General features: G+C 53.7%; 1 protein-coding gene across 1 annotated transcript in view; it reads right to left on the bottom strand.

Moving 5' to 3' along the window:
* Positions 1-15414, bottom strand: part of QRICH2 (glutamine rich 2) — a gene marked incomplete at its 5' end in the record, with an annotated part of 27343 nt that extends 11929 nt beyond the window's left edge. Inside the window, 12 exons of the mRNA XM_036268328.1 lie at positions 3204-3318; positions 3998-4095; positions 4541-4626; positions 5208-5867; positions 6201-6260; positions 6321-6470; positions 6621-7475; positions 7551-7610; positions 7716-7805; positions 9186-10161; positions 14898-15008; positions 15337-15414. Of these exons, the coding sequence (XP_036124221.1) occupies positions 3204-3318; positions 3998-4095; positions 4541-4626; positions 5208-5867; positions 6201-6260; positions 6321-6470; positions 6621-7475; positions 7551-7610; positions 7716-7805; positions 9186-10161; positions 14898-15008; positions 15337-15414 (3339 nt within the window). The remainder of the gene's footprint in view (positions 1-3203; positions 3319-3997; positions 4096-4540; positions 4627-5207; positions 5868-6200; positions 6261-6320; positions 6471-6620; positions 7476-7550; positions 7611-7715; positions 7806-9185; positions 10162-14897; positions 15009-15336) is intronic.

Below are 15414 nucleotides of genomic sequence, written 5' to 3'. Positions count from 1 at the left end.
CAGGTTCACGCCCTGGTCCCGGGGTCGGGGTAGTGCAGGAGGCAATCGATGGATGTGTCTCTCTTGCATCGATGTTTCTCTCTCTCTCCCTTCCACTCTCTCTAGAAATCAATGAGAAACTATCCTTGGGTGAGGATCAACAAACAAAAAGAATGTGGTAAGTGCTACCACCACTCCAGGGCGCTCTCGTGGTCTGGTCGGGAACAGACTCCCTCCACTGGCCCTCTTGCTCTCTCCTGTGTCCTATGGTCCCAGTTTGTCCCCACAAATGATTGGCCCCAGACAGGCACCGGCTGCAAGGGCAGCCAATCCCTAGACTGGCCAAAGACCTGTGCCGTGTTGCCTGGTTCCGAGAGAAAGAGGCTGGGCCATCCTAAGCCCTTCCTCGTGGAAGTGTGTGACGTTGCAGGGCCTGGGCAGCCACTTTGGACCATGAGTAAGAGCTGGGAAAGCTGCCAGAGTAGAATGGAAGAGAGATGTGAGAGTATTTGAGAGGAGTGAAGGAAAGAGAGACAGAGGCATAGATACACCCCCAAACAGACAGGGAGTCTGGAGGGGACGCCCTGGCCTGGAAGTCCCCCTTGCTCCAGCTCCCTGCGTGCGTTCACACTGCCCAGCAACGCCCCGCCCCCCGCCTGAGCTCAGGGCAGAGCTCAGCTCGACCCGGAGGAGCCTACACTCTTCTGAAGGGCCCGGAAGAGCCTGTCGATGGGCCTCGCGATAACGAGAACAGGCTAGTTCTAGAGGCCAGGAGGGCGCTCCCCAGACCACGGGCATTTCAGTGGGGCCCGGAGGAGTGAGAAGCAGCCTCGGAGTTGAGGAGGGTGAGGCGCCCACTGCAGGGAGAGGGCAGGCAGAGGGCAGCAGTGTGCTCAGGGGAGCTAGCAGCCCTGGCGCTGGCGATCGGGGTGTGGCGAGTGGTACCTTGAAGACGCTGCTCAGCAGGAGGGTGCTCTCCCAACTGTGGCCCTGGGACAGACGTGGGCTTTCGAATGGCAGGTGACTCGCGCACACAACCATCAGCTCTGGGGTCATGAAGTAGCCACACCACTGTCCCAGCAAACTTGGGAGTGGCCCAGAGTGGGGCCTCTAGCACCACGGGGCTCCTGACACGAGGCCTCGGCTCAGTGGGTCTTCCTATCTGACCCTGCTGGGAACTCCCAGAGGGCTGCTCCCGGGCCAGACACTCCTCACCGCGAACATTCTGCAGTGACCAAGGACAGCACTGCCCAAGAGTTAAAAACAGATGCTACCAAGAGAGTAAAAAGACAACCCAGAGAATGGAAGAAAATATTTGCAAATCACACATCAAACAAGAATCCAGTATCTAGAATATATAAATAATTCTTATACCTCAACCATAAAAAGACAACCCAATTTTTAAGTGGACAAAGGATTTGAATAAGCACCTCTCCAAAGAACACACACATGGCCAGTAAGCACATGAAAAAGTGCTCAGCACCATCAGGCCTCGGCCACGCCAGCCGCAGCTCCATCGCGATGCCGCTCCGCGCCGCCAGGAGGCTGGAACGGAGCCAGGAGGCTGGAACAGAGAGAACGCAAAAGGGAGACAGGTGCTGGTGAGGCTGTGGCGGGATGGAAACCCCTGTGGGCTGCTCGTGGGAAGGTAAAAGGGTTCATGTGGCCACTGTGGAAAACAGTTTGGCAGCTGCTCAGAATTAACCAGAGTTTCCACATGACCCAGCAAGTTCACTCATAGGCATATAACCAAGAGAGAAAAACGTATGTCCAACACCCATCAGAAAGAATATGTGCACCCTCATGTTCATAGCAGACTATTTACAATAGCTAAGATCTGGAAGCAGCCCAGTGCCCATCAGTAGACAAGTGGATAAAACAGCTGTGGTACATGTACACAATGGAGTACTATGCAGCTGTAAGAAAGAAAGATCTCTTATCCTTTGAGATGACATGCAGGGACCTGGAGAGTATTATCCTAAGCGAAACAAGTCAAGCAGAAAAAGACAAATATCACATGATCTCACTTATTGTGGAATATAATGAACAAAACAAACTGATGAACAAAATAGACCCAGAGACATAGAAGTAGGGTACAGACTGACAAACCTCAGAAGAGGGGATGGGGGGAGGTAAACTACAGAACTTATATGCATGTATGCATAACCAATGAACATAGACAACAAAGCTGGGGATGGGGCGGAGGGTGAGGGGGATCGGGAGGAGGGTGTCCATGGGAGAAAAAGGAGAAACATCTGTAACAAAAATAAATAAAAATAATTGAAAACAAAACAAAAACGCATACGTCCACCCAAAAACTTGTACGCGAATGCTCACAGAATCAATTTTCATTACAGCCAAAAGGCAGAAACAACCCAAATGCCCTTCAACTGACGAACGGATAAACAAATGGGGCACAGTCACCATGTAGAATGTTCTTCAGCCAGAACAGTAGATGAAGCCCGTGCTATAATATAAAGGAACCTGCCCGGCCGGTGTGGCTCAGTGGTTGAGCATCGACCCTGCACCAAGGGGTCGCCAGTTCGATTCTCGGTCAGGGCACATGCCCAGGTTGTGGGCCCGATCCCCAGTGGGGGTCATGCAGGAGGCGGCCAATTGATGTTCTCCCTCATCGATATTTCTACCTCTCTCTCCCTTTCCCTCTCCCTTTCTCTCTAAAATCAATAAAGAAAACAAAATATGAAGGAACCTGGCGGACATCATGCTAAGCGAAAGAAGCCAGACGCAAAGAGGCCGCATGTTGTATGAGTCCATCCGTGTGAAATGTCCTGGAGGGTGAACCCCTGAGGACAGACAGCACTTAGTGGCTGCCAGGGCCTGGGGGGGCAGGGAGTGACTGCTAGCAGGGACACGTTTTGGAAGTGGATTATGGTGATGGCTGCGCGAGTTTGTAAATGTACTAAGAAGTGTCCCGTTCACTTTAAAAAGGTGAGTTTTGTGATATGTAAGTTTTCCAGTTTTAAAAGATGGGGGAAAGCTGGAAAGACTTATTAACGGCAGGTGGGCCTCTCCCCTCGTGCTCCTGTGCCCTCAGAGCTGGCTCTGGCTTAGGAGAGGCTGGACCCCAGGTGCAGTCACACACACACACACACACACACACACACACACACACACGGAGGAGCCGAGGGGTGCTGATGAGGCTGCCCCCGCCTGGACAGCTCACTGAGAAGGACCCTGGTCTCTGTGCTGCGTGTGGACCTCACCTGGTCCTGTAGGTAGAGCGAGGCTTCGGAGACCGAATGCTCCATCATGACCTTGCCCCGCTCCTGGCTCTCCCTCAGCTCTGCCAGCTCCTTCTCGATGTCAGCCACGGAGGCCCTGTGTGCACAAGACATGCCTGGCCCCACTGCCGGCGCTGCCCGTGGGTGGAGGGTGCCGGACCGGGCCTGTCTCACCCCTTCCCATGGGCTCTGGCTGGGGAGCCCAGGGCCGGCCTGTCCCAGAGGTGGGCGCCCAGTGTCTTCTAGCAGGCGAGGCCTGGCCCCATTAAGAGAGGGCACTTAGGCCCTGGCCAGTTTGGCTCAGCCTGCGGTCCAGAGAGACCCGGGTTCGGATCCCGCTAAGGGCACGTACTTCGGTTGCAGTTTGTCCCCGGCCCTGGTTGGTCGTGCGGGTGGCAGCCACTCGATGTGTCCCTTCACGTCGATGTTTCTCTCTCTCTCTCCCTCCCACTCTATCTGTACAAAAAGTGGAAAAATATCCTCGGGTGAGGATAAAAAAAAAAAAAAAAAAGAGAGGGCACTTAGGGACCCGAGCAAGGACTTCCTTCCAGCTCCAACCGGGGACAGAGTCTAAGGATAATTTTGGGGGTTGGGGGAGCTCTCCCAAACCCTGGTGCTGAGCTGTTTTAGGAACTTGGGAGATTTCCACCGGCAAGGTGAGTGAGATGGGGGCGGCCTGGAGAGAAGACCGACCCAGGACAAGGACAGTGGCTCAGTCGGGGTGGGTGGGCCAAAGCCCGCTGTCGCTCCTTGGCTGATGCAGGGCAGGGCAGTACCTGAGGATGCCCAGCTGCAAGCCCAGGTGGCCAGGTTTCAGCTCCTTTCCCACTTCCTCGGCCCCTGGGCCCTCCAGGAGCCTTTGAATCTTCTCCATCTGCAAACCACAGGCGAGGGTCAGGCAGGCTGGGGCTTGCTTTCGGAAGGTGTCCCTCGGCCTGAGCGACCCTCCCCCATCCCTAACCCTAACCCAAGCTTCCCACAAGAACCAAGGTCTGCTCCTGACATCCTCCACCCATCCACCCCATGGGTGTGGACAACAAAGACCCAGCAGCCCTTGCCCGCTGGCCCCAGTCCCACACTTGGCCCCAAGGCTGCTTTGGCGACTGGGTTTTCCTGGGAACGGCCGCGTGCGATAGGAGCGCGGCCTCCTTGTCGGCTTCGCTGATCACAAACAGCTTTCAGTCGGGAAGACGTGGTGATACCTGAGGGGCATTTCCTGCCACGGGCTTGCGAAGACCCAGGGAGACGATCGTGGGGCGAAAGGCCCATCCAAACAGACGGCCAGTGGGCTTGCCGGAGTGTAGGCAACCCCCCCTTACCTTCGCTTTTTCCTGCCGAACTTCTCTGGTCAAGTTCTTTATGGACTTCAGCTGTTCCGGCAGGTCTGCGGGGATGGTCTTGTGGACTACGGGAAATGAAGGCCTGAAGTCAGGAGGGTTAGATTCCCAGTGAGATTCTAATCCCCACTTCCAGCCCCCACGATGAAGCTACCCCAGAGAACACAGGACTGGAGGCAGAGGATGGGAAGAAAGGAGACAGGGGTGTCCTTGGCCCATAAAAAAATCCACCTACAGCTTTGGGACCACTGGCCCACAATTTCCACCCAGCTCTAAAATCTTAATTATTCTTTGGACCCAGAGCTGTGAATGGACAGAGGTCACGTTTAGTTCATCAGCACTCTCCCCTCCGACCCCCCCGGATGCCAGATGCCGGCGGCGCCCCTTGCCCCGCACCCCCCACAGCTACCAGGGCCTGCGGAAACGAAGCCGTGCTCCTCTCCTGGGCGCCTTCACGCCTACTGGTCTAACTCCACCCTCTGGACCCTGAGCTGGGAGAACCCGGAACGGCCAGAACGGACCTTCTATTTTCAGGGACTCAGGAAGACCAGCTGCCAGGAGCTGAGGCCCAGAGAAGCAGGGGGAGGGAGGGGGACAACATCAACGTAGCATGAAGATCACAGCCTCTCCTCCCCTCGAGGGTACCCACCCAACACTGCCAGCATGTGCTGGATCTTCTCCAAGTCCGTTTGGCCAGCTCTCTCCTCATCCAGGTCCTTCATTTTCTCCTTCAGCTCCACGTAGAGGCCGATGAGCTCCCCTATCAGCCGGAAGGTCTCCACCGCCATGGGGAAGCTAGGAGCCACTTTCTCCAGCGAGTCGCGTTTCCCGCTCGGGATGTCACTCCGTTCTGATGAGACCCTCCGGAGATATCCGAGGGAGTCTGCACTCCTGGGGAAGGTGCCATCTTGGCTTGGCACAGTCTGACTGTAAGGACCCAAATCTATTTGGACATACTCGACACCTGGGTACCCTGGGCCATGAGGGCCAGGGTACATCAGGTAGTGGGAGTCTGGGATAGAGTATGCATGGTCACGCTGGTCTGGGCCAGGTGATTCCAAAAGCTGTTCATCTGGGTGTGCAGATTCCACACCTGTGCTTAATGGAACTGAACCACGCTGGGCTGTGTCAGGATGCATCGAATCTTGTTGATCAGTTTCTGTCGGTACCAAACCCTCTTGTGACTTCAAACCTTGCTTGGCTAGGTGTGGTGACTGCTGTCTCTGTTGATCTCTGCCAGGAGGTATCACACCATGTTGATATGGGCGTGGTGATACAAAAGTTCGAGAATCCGCATGGCCATGAAGCTCTGATGGTACCACACTTCGGTGATAGGCACCAGGTTGCCGCCAATCACGCTGATCGGTACCAGGCTGCATGAAACCTTGTTCATACACACCAGGCTGGACCGGAGCATGAGGATAGGTCCCAGGCTGGACCAAACCACGTGGTCTAGGTTGAACAAAACTATGTGGAAATGCACCTGGCTGTACTAACACACGCTGATCCATTCTGGGATGGACAAAATCAGGCAGACCTGCACCAGGTTGGCCCAAACCAGGCTGACCCACACCAAGTTGGACTAAATCAGGCTGAACTGTACCAGGTTGGACTAAACCAGGTTGGAACAAATGAAGCGGACCTGCACCAGGTTGGACTAAACCAGGCTGACCTGCACCAGGTTGGACTAAACCAGGCTGACCTGCACCAGGTTGGGCTAAATCAGGCTGACCTGCACCAGGTTGGACTAAATCAGGCTGACCTGCACCAGGTTGGACTAGACCAGGTTGACCTGCACCAGGTTGGACCAAAACATGTGGATAGGCACCAGGTTGAACCAAACTATGTGGATATGCACCAGTCTGTACCAAACCACGCTGATCCACTCCAGGTTGGACCAAACCACGCTGACCTGCATCAGGTTGGACAAAACCACGCTGGTCCATTCCAGGATGGACGAAACCAAGCTGAACTGCACCAGGTTGGAGCACACCACGCTGACCCACTCCAGGTTGGAACAAACCACGCTGACCCACTCCAGGTTGGAACAAACCACGCTGACCCACTCCAGGTTGGAACAAACCACGCTGATCCATTCCAGGTTGGAACAAACCAGGCTGAACTGCACCAGGTTGGACAAAACCACGCTGGTCTATTCCAGATTGGACCAAACCAGGCTGAACTATACCAGGTTGGACAAAACCACGCTGGTCCATTCCAGGTTGGACCAAAGCAGGCTGAACTGCACCAGGTTGGACTAAACCAGGCTGAACTGCACCAGGTTGGACCAAACCACGCTGACCTGCACCAGGTTGGACCAAACCACGCTGGTCCATTCCAGGTTGGACCAAACCAGGCTGAACTGCACCAGGTTGGACCAAACCAGGCTGACCTGGACCAGGTTGGACTAAACCAGGCTGAACTGCACCAGGTTGGACCAAACCACGCTGAACTGTACCAGGTTGGACCAAACCAGGCTGACCCGCACCAGGTTGGACCAAACCAGGCTGACCCGCACCAGGTTGGACCAAACCACGCTGACCCGCACCAGGTTGGACTAAACCACGCTGGTCCATTCCAGGTTGGACCAAACCAGGCTGAACTGCACCAGGTTGGACCAAACCAGGTTGGACCAAACCAGGCTGAACTGCACCAGGTTGGACCAAACCAGGCTGACCTGGACCAGGTTGGACTAAACCACGCTGGTCCATTCCAGGTTGGACCAAACCAGGCTGAACTGCACCAGGTTGGACCAAACCAGGTTGGACCAAACCAGGCTGAACTGCACCAGGTTGGACCAAACCAGGTTGGACCAAACCAGGCTGAACTGCACCAGGTTGGACCAAACCAGGCTGACCTGGACCAGGTTGGACTAAACCACGCTGGTCCATTCCAGGTTGGACCAAACCAGGCTGAACTGCACCAGGTTGGACCAAACCAGGTTGGACCAAACCAGGCTGACCCGCACCAGGTTGGACCAAACCAGGCTGACCTGGACCAGGTTGGACTAAACCACGCTGGTCCATTCCAGGTTGGACCAAACCAGGCTGAACTGCACCAGGTTGGACCAAACCAGGTTGGACCAAACCAGGCTGAACTGCACCAGGTTGGACCAAACCAGGCTGAACTGCACCAGGTTGGACCAAACCAGGCTGACCTGGACCAGGTTGGACTAAACCACGCTGGTCCATTCCAGGTTGGACCAAACCAGGCTGAACTGCACCAGGTTGGACCAAACCAGGCTGAACTGCACCAGGTTGGACCAAACCAGGTTGGACCAAACCAGGCTGACCTGGACCAGGTTGGACCAAACCAGGCTGACCTGCACCAGGTTGGACCAAACCAGGCGGACCTGCACCAGGTTGGACCAAACCAGGCGGACCTGCACCAGGTTGGACCAAACCAGGCGGACCTGGACCAGGTTGGACCAAACCAGGCTGACCTGGACCAGGTTGCACCAAACCAGGCTGACCTGAACCAGGTTGGACAAAACCAGGCTGACCTTCACCAGGTTGCACCAAACCAGGCTGACCTGAACCAGGTTGGACCAAACCAGGTGGAACTTCACCAGGCTGGACCAAACCAGGCTGACCTGGACCAGGTTGGACAAAACCAGGCTGACCTGGACCAGGTTGGGCCAAACCAGGCTGACCTGTACCAGGCTGGGCCAAGCCAGGTTGAACTGCACCCGGTTGGACCAAACCAGGCTGAACTGCACCTGGTTGGACCAAACCAGGCGGACCTGGACCAGGCTGACCTGGACCAGGTTGGGCCAAAGCAGGCTGACCTGGACCCGGTTGGGCCAAAGCAGGCTGACCTGGACCCGGTTGGGCCAAAGCAGGCTGAACTGCACCCGGTTGGACCAAACCAGGCTGAACTGCACCCGGTTGGGCCAAACCAGGCTGAACTGCACCCGGTTGGGCCAAACGAGGCTGAACTGCACCCGGTTGGACCAAACGAGGCTGAACTGCACCCGGTTGGGCCAAACCAGGCTGAACTGCACCCGGTTGGACCAAAGCAGGCTGACCTGAACCAGGTTGGGCCAAACCAGGCTGAACTGCACCTGGTTGGACCAAAGCAGGCTGACCTGAACCAGGTTGGGCCAAACCAGGCTGAACTGCACCCGGTTGGACCAAAGCAGGCTGACCTGCACCCGGGTGGACCAAAGCAGGCTGACCTGCACCTGGTTGGGCCAAACCAGGCTGAACTGCACCCGGTTGGACCAAAGCAGGCTGACCTGCACCTGGTTGGACCAAAGCAGGCTGACCTGAACCAGGTTGGGCCAAACCAGGCTGAACTGCACCTGGTTGGGCCAAAGCAGGCTGACCTGCACCCGGTTGGACCAAAGCAGGCTGACCTGAACCAGGTTGGGCCAAACCAGGCTGAACTGCACCTGGGTGGACCAAAGCAGGCTGACCTGCACCCGGGTGGGTCAAAGCAGGCTGACCTGCACCGGGCTGGACCAAGCCACGCTGATCCATTGCAGGTTGAACCAAGCCACGCTGACCTGCACTAGGCTGAACCAAACCAGATGGATATGCACCAGGTGGTACCCTACCAGATGGATAAGCACCAGGCTGGACCAAACCATGCTGATCTGTGCCAGGTGGAATCACGCCAGGCTGACCTGCACCAGGCTGGATCACATCTTGCTGCTGTGTGCCAGGTTGTAGGAAGCCAGGTGTTTCTAAACTAGGCTGTGCAAAACCTTGCTCATCTGTAGCAACTTGCATCAAACCAGGTGCACCCCAAACATGCTGATCTGTGAAAGGTGGAACCAGGCCTTGTTGGTCCATGCCAAATATTTTGAATCTTTGCTGACCTCTGCCTAAGGGTCCCACACCACTCTCATCCATTGCAGGCTGCTCCACAGCACGTTGGTCTGTGCCATAAAGCCTCACACCACGCTGATCTGTGCTAAGTGGAACCACAGCAGGCTGCTCTGCAGTAGGTAGCTCCAATCCTTGCTGATCTCTGCCAGGCAGCAGCAATCCTGGCTCATTCATTGCAGGTGGCATCATACCCAGCTGATCTGTTCTAAAGGGGACTATGCCATGTGGATAAGTGGTAGGAGGCAAGCGCTCACGCTGGTCCAGGCCAGGTGGCCCTAATTCATACTGATCTGGCCTTGCGTAGACTTGACCCTGGCTAATGTTCATTCTCCCATAACGATCTGGGTACACAAGCTGTTGTCCATCTCTGGTCAAGGGTAAATCCTGTTGAACTGGGCCAGCGTACGCAGCTTGTCCATCGCCTCTTAGACGTGCTAAGCCAGGCTGCTCTCTCGGCTCGTACTGATCAGACTCCATTCTGAACTGGGACACGGGGGGTTGAGGGAATTTTGCGAGGCCGGCTTCATCACGGACCCTTGGCTGTCCTCTACCAGAGGTCAGCCTGCTTCGATCCCTGCTAAGAACCCCTTCAGAGGGGTATCCTGATCCACTGGCTCCTGATAAGGTCAGAGGGGGGCCAAAATCACTGGCAGAATCCAGACCCTGGTCAATACTCGAAGGCTGAATGGAGGCTCTAGTGGGACTCGCATCAATTGATGTTGAGGAGGTCTTCCCTTTGTGCTTAAGAACTCCTGGTGCCGGCTCGAGGGACTGGTTGAAGAGGAAGAAAGAAAGAAGACTACAAGTAAAAAACACCGTAAGACTTAGAGGGAAGGAAATCTGGGGTATGTGAGTAGGATGACGTAGGCCCTTGGGGGAAAATACCCTCTGGTTCCCAAAACTAAGCTGGACACAAAGACGGAATTGGACACCCTTGAAGAATAGGCCTCAAGATTTTTGAGAATCTGCACATTTGCAGATGGAATTATAATACACAACTTTCCTCATAAAAGACTGAGGCGCCCTGGCCGGTGTGGCTCAGTTGGTTGGAGCATTGTTTCATACACTAAAAGGCTGAGGGTTCAATTCCTGGTCAGGGCACACACCTAGGTTTCGAGTTTGGCCCTGGGGGCACGTGCAAGAGGAGTCGATGTTTCTCTTTCACACTGATGTCTCTCTTTCTTTCTCTCTCTCCCTCTCTCCAAAATCAATAAACGTATCCTCAGGTGAGGATTTAAAAGGGGAGCACTGCAAAATACAAGTGACCCAAGCTAACTCTCACTGAGGCTACAAATAGAAAACATGCATAATTTATTACGTTTAAAATATGAAGTCTGCCCCGGCTGGGTGGCTCAGTTGGTTGGATCATCCCAACACACCTAGGTTTCAGGTTCAGTCCCCAGCCAGGGTACACGCAGGAAACAACCAATGGGTGCGTGGATGGGTAGAAGAGCAGGCCGATGTCTCTCTCAAATCAATTTTTAAAAAATTAAAATATGAAGTCTGCTCCTTGATTGGCCCATTGCTGATGGTAGAAGGATACCCTGTGGGGCAACTAAACCATATATTTAAAATGTAGACAACACAGCCCTGACTGGTGTGGCTCAGTTGGCTGTGTGTTACCCTGTGTACTGAAAGGGTGCTGGTTCGATTTCCGGCAGGGCACCTGCCTGGGTTTCAGGCTTGATCCCTGGTAGGGGGCATGCAGGAGGCAGCCGATTGATGTTTCTCTCTCTCATTGATGCGTTTCTTGCTCTCTCTCCTTTCCCTTCCTCTCTCTCTAAAAATCTATTTTTTTTAAATCTTAAAAAAAAAAACCAAGTGGGGGAGGAGGGAAGAGAGAGGAGGCTGGGGGAAAGGGGAGGAGGACAAAGAAGGGAGAGAGAGGGTGAGTGGGATGGGAAGGAAGGGGTTAGGAGAAGAAAAAGAATAGTAGTTGCCACCCATCTGCCAAAACCCATAATTGACCTTAAAAACGCCTAGTTTTGAAATCCCGATTTCATACCTATATTAAAGGATCCCACCGACAAAGCAAGAAAAATTGGTGTCCAGTGTGTTGTATTTCTCACCCGGAGACAGTGAGGCTCTGTCCGGCAGAGGCCAGACTATCATCACCTGAGCTCATACTCTTTTTTTTTTTTTTCTTTATTGATTTTACAGAGAGAGGAAGGGAGAGAGATAGAAACATCAATGAGAGAGAAACATCAAGAACACTGACTGGCTGCCTCCTGCATGCCCCCACTAGGGATTGGATCCACAACCTGGGCATGTGCCCTCACCGGGAACCAAACCGATGACCTTTTTTTTTTTTTTTTAATCCTCACCTGAGGACATTTTTGCATTCATCTTCAGATAGAGTAGGAGACAGAGAGGGAGGAGGAGGAGAGAGAAACATTGACGTGAGAGAGAGACATCGACTGGCTGCCACCCACACAACCCCAACTGGGGCCAGGCACAAACTGCAGCTGAGGCACATGCCCTTAGTGGGAACCGAACCCAAGCCGCTCCGGTCCGCAGGCCAATGCTCTAACCACTGAGCCAAACTGGCCAAGGCTGAACCAGTGACCTTTTGGTGCATGGGTCGATGCTCAACCCGTGAGCCACACCGGCCAGGCTGAGCTCATACTCTTGCTTCTCAAAATCTTGTAGAATTTCTATTTATTCTCATTTGCTTCTGGAGTTGTTCATGATTATGAGCAACTGTCAAAACACTGACACTTTGTGCCTGGCCTGTGTGGCTCAGTGGTTGAGCTTCGACCCTGCACCAAGAGGTCGCCAGTTCGATTCCCGGTCAGGACACATGCCCAGGTTGTGGGCCCGATCCCCAGTGGGGGGCATGCAGGAGGCAGCCAATCGATGTTCTCTCTCATCGATGTTTCTCTCTCTCTCTCCCTCTCCCTTCTCTCTCTCTCAAATCAATAAAGGAAACAAAAAATTAAAAAAGAACTGAGCCCTGGCTGGTTTGGCTCAGTGGTTAGAGTGTTGACCCGCAGACCAATGAGTTGCGGGTTCGGTTCCGGTCAAAAGCACGTACCTCTGTTGCAGTTTGTTCCTGGCCCTGGTCAGGGTCGTGCAGGGGGCAACCAGTCAATGTGTCTCTCTCACGTCAATGTCTCTCTCTCTCTCCCTCTCAATCCCTCCCTCCCACTCTGTCTGAAGATAAATGGAAAAATATCTTCGGGTGAGGATAAAAAACAAAAACAAAAAACCGACACTTTCTGAGCTCTGGGTGAAGCGACACTGTCACAGGCGCTTATGTGGGTGCTTGTTGATAGGCCTAGAAGGTGCCCTCTGCTGGCGCCCCGAGAAAATGTGCGCTCACTCAAAACATCCCACAGTGCTCGCTACACATAAAGCAGCTTCGGCTTATAAGAAAACAGCAATATGTCCGTGTCCAGTCACTGTGTTGTTCATGAAACTGACATTGTATGTCAACCGTGACTGAGACCATGTTTTACAGGTTTGTTTTCAATAGCGAAAGCAGAGGCCCCCCTTCTCCTAGGCTACTCCTATTTGCAGGCTTCTCTTCCCATGCTTGCTTTTTTGTTGTTTTTGTTCATCCTACTGACAATATTTTTTTTAAATATGTTTTTATTGATTTCAGAGAGAAGCGAGAGGGAGAGAGAAACATCCGGGATGAGGGAAACATCAACTGACTGCCTCTCGCGTGCCCCCTCCTGGGGATCGAGCCTGCAACCCAGGTACGTGCCCTTGACTGGGAATCAAACCTGAGACCCTTTGGTGCACGGGGCAGTGCTCTAACCACTGAGCACACTGGCCAGGGCTTCCAGCATTTTCTTTCTTTTGTTTCTAGTGCGTGCCCCTAGCTGCTAGGGTCTAGCAGGAACTGAACCCGGGACTCTCTGGTCCACAGGCCGACGCCCCAACCGCTGAGCCACACCAGCCGGAGCTCCAGCATTTTCTGATGCTACTTTCCTCTAAAGATGGGCAAGGTCCTGGCCGGTGTGGCTCAGTGGTTCGAGTGTGGGCCCACAGACCAAAGTGTAGTGGGCTTGAATCCTGGTCAAGGGCACGTACCTGGCTTGCAGGTTCGATCCCTGGCCATGGTTGGGATCATGAGGGAGGCAGCCAATCAATGTATCTCTCTTGCGTCAATGATTCTCTCTCTCTCTCTCTCCCCTCTCCCTTCCACTCTATCTGAAAATCAATAGAAAAAATCCTCAGGTAAGGATTCACCAAAATAAATAAGTAAATAATAAAATAAAATAAAAGATGGGCCCAGAATTCAGAAAACAGTCTCCAGGACTCGCAGGATGTCTTCTGTACTGAGCCAGTATTTGTCATACCCCAAATGGCCACTTGGTGACACCAAAGGGCTCACTCTCTTCCCCTGCTTGTGTCTGCACCCATGTGACCCCTTTTTAAAAAAAACTTTTTTTCTTTCCTTTATTGATTTTAGAGAGAGGAAGGGAGAGGGAGAGAGAGATAGAAACATCCATGAGAGAGAACATCGATTGGCCGCCTCCTGCATGCCCCCCACTGGGGATCAGGCCCACAACCTGGGCACGTGCCCTGCACCGGCGACCTCTTGATTCATGGGTTGATGCTCAACCAGTGAGCCACACCAGCTGGGCTGTGTGACCCTTTTTGAAGGAACCAGATGCACAAAGCCAGGGGAAGAGAAACATCAAGACCGAAAGGACAGCTGAGCCATGCCAGGTGTGGCTCTGTGATTAGAGTGTCTTCCTGTGCACTGAAGGGTCACAGGTTCAATTCCTGCTCAGACCACATGCCCAGGTTGTGGGTTCGGGATATTTATCTCTCAGATTGATGTCTCTCTCTCTCATCAATGAAACATATCATCGGGGGGGGGGGGGGCAGCTAATCCTCGTCCTTGAGGGCCATTTGAAAAAAACATTTTATTCCGATGAAAAAAAGTTGGCGATTTGAAAACGATTTGGTTATTCTGTGCACCGTCTCAGAACAGGAGACCCTCCCCCGGGCGTAAAAGTCACCATCAGCAAAGGGCCCCTTAAAGAGGCTTTATTTCCAGGGCTGGTTGGTCACCTTAGTCCACTAATAGTGAAGGGACTCGTGCATTTCAGGACAGACAGTAAAAGAACTCTGAAATGTTGCAAAAGTAAGTCAGGTACTATTTTCCATCCAGCCGGCTGGCCAAACTCAAAGAACTGGGTTCCTACAGAGAGTGCTGGTGGGGGCGGAGAACTGACCTCTCCCTAGGTTGTCGCTGGAGGGAGTCTAAATTGGAACCACACCCACAGGAGGCAATTTGCCAAAAGCTAGCCAAATCACAAACACACGTTCCCTTCCTGGGACCTTACCCCCTGAGAGTGCTCACTTGTGTGAATACTACATGGAGCAGTGTTATACAATTGGGGAAAAAACATTTAAAATATCCATAATAGGAGGTTGTGGAATGAATTATGAACATCCGCCATAATGGACCACTGTGCAATAGTAAAACGGGAGATGTTCGGGGGAGCCCCACCGCGACCACTGCCCCCCCCCGCCCCCCGTTTGTTCACCCCTTGTGAGGCCTTCCAGCCGTCAGCAATTGCTTGCTCCAGCTCCTCCCAGGTGACCATGGTGACTTCTTCTCCAGCAGACAACAGAGTCATCTTGCGACTGAAGGGTGCCTGACAGTAACAGATAATAGGCTTAGCACACACACACCTGCTTGAATCCCAGGAAGTTTCAGGGCCGGAATCAAGCTGACAGGGTCCTTCCACAACCCTAGCCCCAAGGAGAAGTCTCTGGGAGTCCTGTCCCATGCGGGCCCTCAAGGAGCACTGGGTGAGGATGGGAAGGATTTCCCTTCAGCCCAGGGGCAGCACCCTGACAGGCAGAGGGCGCTCACGAGATCCTCCCCTGGGAGTCTGGAGGAGCCGAGAGAGGGTTTAGGCTGCAGGCACCCATCCCCCCGCCCCCTCGAGAGCCCTTTCTCACAGAACAGACGGACATTACCAGGAATTCCTCCTGGTCTCTGACTATCTTCTCTAATTCCTCAATCCGCTGCAGGAGTTTCTGGAAGAAGAGTTCAGA

This window comes from Molossus molossus, unplaced genomic scaffold (assembly GCF_014108415.1).
Source record: "Molossus molossus isolate mMolMol1 unplaced genomic scaffold, mMolMol1.p scaffold_m16_p_19, whole genome shotgun sequence".
Taxonomy (NCBI): domain Eukaryota; kingdom Metazoa; phylum Chordata; class Mammalia; order Chiroptera; family Molossidae; genus Molossus; species Molossus molossus.
This window is presented reverse-complemented; position numbering and strand designations above follow the sequence as displayed.